The sequence below is a fragment of the Priapulus caudatus genome, unplaced genomic scaffold (assembly GCF_000485595.1).
Source record: "Priapulus caudatus unplaced genomic scaffold, Priapulus_caudatus-5.0.1 Scaffold1454, whole genome shotgun sequence".
Taxonomy (NCBI): domain Eukaryota; kingdom Metazoa; phylum Priapulida; class Priapulimorpha; order Priapulimorphida; family Priapulidae; genus Priapulus; species Priapulus caudatus.
The window spans coordinates 34,518-38,286 of NW_014578515.1; the positions used below are offsets into that span (position 1 = coordinate 34,518).

At 51.0% G+C, this 3,769-nt stretch overlaps 1 protein-coding gene across 1 annotated transcript in view; it reads left to right on the forward strand.

Moving 5' to 3' along the window:
- The first annotated feature begins 1,611 nt into the window (after positions 1 to 1,611).
- The window catches only part of LOC106816688 (tubby-related protein 4-like), a 33,625-nt gene continuing 31,467 nt past the window's right edge, over positions 1,612 to 3,769 (forward strand). Inside the window, exon 1 of the mRNA XM_014821309.1 lies at positions 1,612 to 1,922. Coding sequence (XP_014676795.1) covers positions 1,788 to 1,922 — 135 coding nt within the window. The 5' untranslated portion in view covers positions 1,612 to 1,787. The remainder of the gene's footprint in view (positions 1,923 to 3,769) is intronic.

Below are 3,769 nucleotides of genomic sequence, written 5' to 3' on the forward strand. Positions count from 1 at the left end.
GAGAGAGAGAGAAAGAGAGAAGAGAAGAGGAGAGTGTGGAGGAGCACAAGAGAGATGGTTGAGAGAGAGAGAGAGAGAGAGAGAGAGAGAGAGAGAGAGAGAAAGAGAGAGAAAGGGAGAGACTATATATACGGAGAATACAACACAACAGCGGTCGAACGATGACGATAGACTGGTCGCGGTCCCGTTGCCGCGCATGCGCAACGCTGCTCGACCAATATTTTGTTTTGTGAATGGCGTAGAACGCCTCGGCCAAATTCTCCCCGCTTGACTCTCTAACACACAACACACGGGACTTTTCACCCTTCTACGCAGGTTGTGAGTACTGCGGGGCGTGTGGCTTGTTGTCCGGCAGCCGTGGAAATGCAGACGACACACGACAATATGTCTACGGCTGCTGGCAGAACGAAAGAGAGAGAGAGATCGTTGATCATAGCGCCATCGCTGTGCTCCAATGGGTACTGCTGCTACAGCTGCTGATGCTGTCGCTACTGTAGGCTGTAGCTCTAAGCGTGTGTGATGGATAGTGCGTGATCTCTTTCTGCTTCGCGATCGTTACTCTGAACCGACAGCGAGAGAACTGCTGCACGACGACGAAGAAGAAGAAGAATATCTCGCCAGATTTTACGTGTTGTTGTGGTTTGGCGGCGACGCAGTTGGTGCCAGTCTATTATCAGGTTCCCCTTACCTCCTTACCACTGGCACTGGCACTAGTCAACAGGATCGCGTTTAACACATTCTTGTAGTTGTAGACGGGTTCGCACTTCCGATTGACCCCTCCCCCTGTTTGAAGTGACTGATGACAGACAGCAGTCAGCAGTTCCAGTGGCAGTGGACAGCGGGAGTTTTTATACTAGTGCCCACTGCTGAAATACTATTAGTAGTACAGTAGTACTCTAGCACTGTGTGAATACTGGCCTACCGGTAACTACTACTAGTACTAGTACTACTAGTACAAGTAGTAATACTACTACTACTACTACTACTAGAACCGGTACTGTAACAGTACTGCCAGTGCTACAGCTGGAATACTATCACTACTCTCTATCAGTGTGTTGATATCGGTAACTATTTACTAGTATTGTAGTACTACTGCATACTGCTTACAATTGGAGTACAACGAACTAGTACTCTAACACTGTGTGAATACTAGTAACTACTACTAGTATTGTAGTATTACTGCTTACTGCTACAACTGTAGTACAACTAACTTACTCTAACACTGTGAATACTAGTACTGCATTACTGCATATTGGTAGCTACGCTGTTATTGGTCACTTGCTTGGTACGAACAGTGATTTGACGAATCGCACGACGCGAAACTCTCCGCCGATGGAACGACGCGAGTGAGCGAGTTAACACGTCTGTCCTCGCCACCGCCGTCGTGGATTTGAGAACGTGCGACTTCTAATCGCCCGCCAGGGGGCGCCGCCGGCGATCGGATGCCTGTCGTCCGGTGATACAGCCGCTCGCCGCCGCGATAGGGGGCGCCGCCATTCGCGTCCCTCCGACGCCGCTTACGTACGGCCGCTAGTAGGCGCCACCGCTCGAGGGTGTTACCGCTAAAGGGTGCTGCCACTAGAAGGCGCTGTCACTAGAGAGTGCTGCCGCTAGAGGGCGCCACTGCTAGAGGGGCGCTGTCGCTAGAGAGTGCTGCCGCTATAGGGCGCCACTGCTAGAGGGCGCTGTCGCTAGAGGGTGCTGTTGCTAGATCGCGCCGCCGCTAGAGGGGCGCCGCCACCACCGCCACTAGAGGGGCGTCTCTGCCTCCGTCACTAGAGGGCGACATGCATCTGTACTTTGAGAAGAACGAGCACGCGCGCAGTGACTGCTCCGTGCTGTCGCTGTCCTGGATGGGGAAGGTTCCCGACGACTCCCCGGACGACTCCGGATGGAAGCTCGACCGCTCCAACTACTACCAGGTGTGTGTGGGGTCGCTCAGAGGTCGCGTGCGTGAGGTCGTGCACGGGGTCGCACAAAGGTCACATGCGAGGTTGCACAGAGGTCGCCCAGAAGGTCGTACAGAGGTCGCACGCGGGGTCGCGCAGAGGTCGCAGAAAGTTGTGGGGGGTCGCAAACAGTTCTGGGGGGGTTGCAGAAAGTTGTGGTGGTGGTCGTGAAATGTCATGCATGCGAGAGAAAGCGAGGGTGAGAGTGCTGAGGAGGAGGTGCAGGGGGAGGAAGAGGAGGAGGAGGTGCAGGGGGAGGAAGAGGAGGAGGAGGAGTGGAGGTGCAGGAAGAGGAGGGGGAGGAGGAGAAGGAGGTGCAGGAAGAGGAGGAGGAGGAGAAGGTGCAGGAAGAGGAAGTGGAGGAGGAGGAGGAGGAGGTGCAGGAAGAGGAGGAGGAGGAGAAGGAGGAGGAGGTGCAGGAAGAGGAGGAGGAGGAGGAGGTGCAGGAAGAGGAGGAGGGGGAAGCGGAGGAGGATGAAGAGGTCGGGAAAGGTCGTGCCAGGTCGCAGGGACCGAGGAATGTGGGGGGTCACGTAAGTCACTTGAGTGGTCGAGAAATTTCACAGGGAGACTTGAAAGTTCCCGAAGGTCTCGGCCATTGTGAAGGTCACGAAAGGTTGCAGGGTTACGAAAGGTCACTTGGGTTGCTGTCAAGCACCGGGGCTTCAGGTCGTCGATCGATTGCCTGTCATCGATTGACGATTGATTGGTTGATTGATTCATTAATCCTGACCCTGACCACAACCATGATCCTAACCCTTAGTACCATAACTCCAACTCTGACATTGACCTTAACCCTGACCCTACCCCTATCCGTAATCTTAAGTTAATCCTGAACCTTGATGTGCATTATAAGGTATAATATCGCAAAAATGAGTACATTGTTACTCTCATCTTCGAGGCTTGAAAGAAAGAGAGCGGTCGGCGTGATTTTTTTCCCTAGGATAATCAAGAACATAGGGCTCTAGTGAGCGCTGCCATTGGTTGAGCTTGTTTCGTCGCTCAATGATGTCACAGTGTCGTCATATTCATAGCACATCCATAATCCATAATTCCAATAATCCTGAATAGCCGAACGCGTAGAGCACGAACGCCACGGATGAAAGGTCGTTGGATCGAATCCCATCTGGTTTTTAATTATTTTCCTGTTTTCTGTATTTCTTTATCCATTTAACAATTTTTTTACAATTAACGCAAATATTTACATGATTTATTTACAACAATTTAATAACAACAATTAATTTTTACAATGTTTGTTCAAGTAAAAATTTAATTTTTTATATATTTTTTTAAATAGGGTTAGGTTTAGGGTCACAATGCACCATAAAACAAGAGTTTGAGGCACGTGATTTGTATCAAGCAAAGGCAGCGCTCACTAGACTGACTAGAGCCCTATGTTCTTGATTATCCTAGGAAAAAAAATCACGCGAGCGGTCAAGAGACAAGGGGAGAGAGAGGCACTCAGCGGCGATAGAGAGATAGAGAGAGGGGGAAGAGAGAGAGATAGAGGGAGGAAGAGTGAGTGAGAGCATGTGTGAGAAACAAAGAGAGTGCGCGAGAGAGATAGAGAGAGCGCACAAGAGAGAAAGCGAGACAGAGCACTCACGCGCGAGAGAAAGCGAGGGTGAGGAAGAAGAAGAAGAGAGAGGGAGAGAAAGTGAGAGAAAGTGAGAGAAAGTGAGAGACAGAGAGAGAGAGAGAGAGAGAGAGAGAGAGAGAGAGAGAGAGAGGAGGAGGAGAAGAGAGAGAGCGAGCGAGCGAGCGAGTGAGAAATCGAGGGTGAGGAAGAAGAAGAAGAGAGAGGGAGAGAAAGTGAGAGA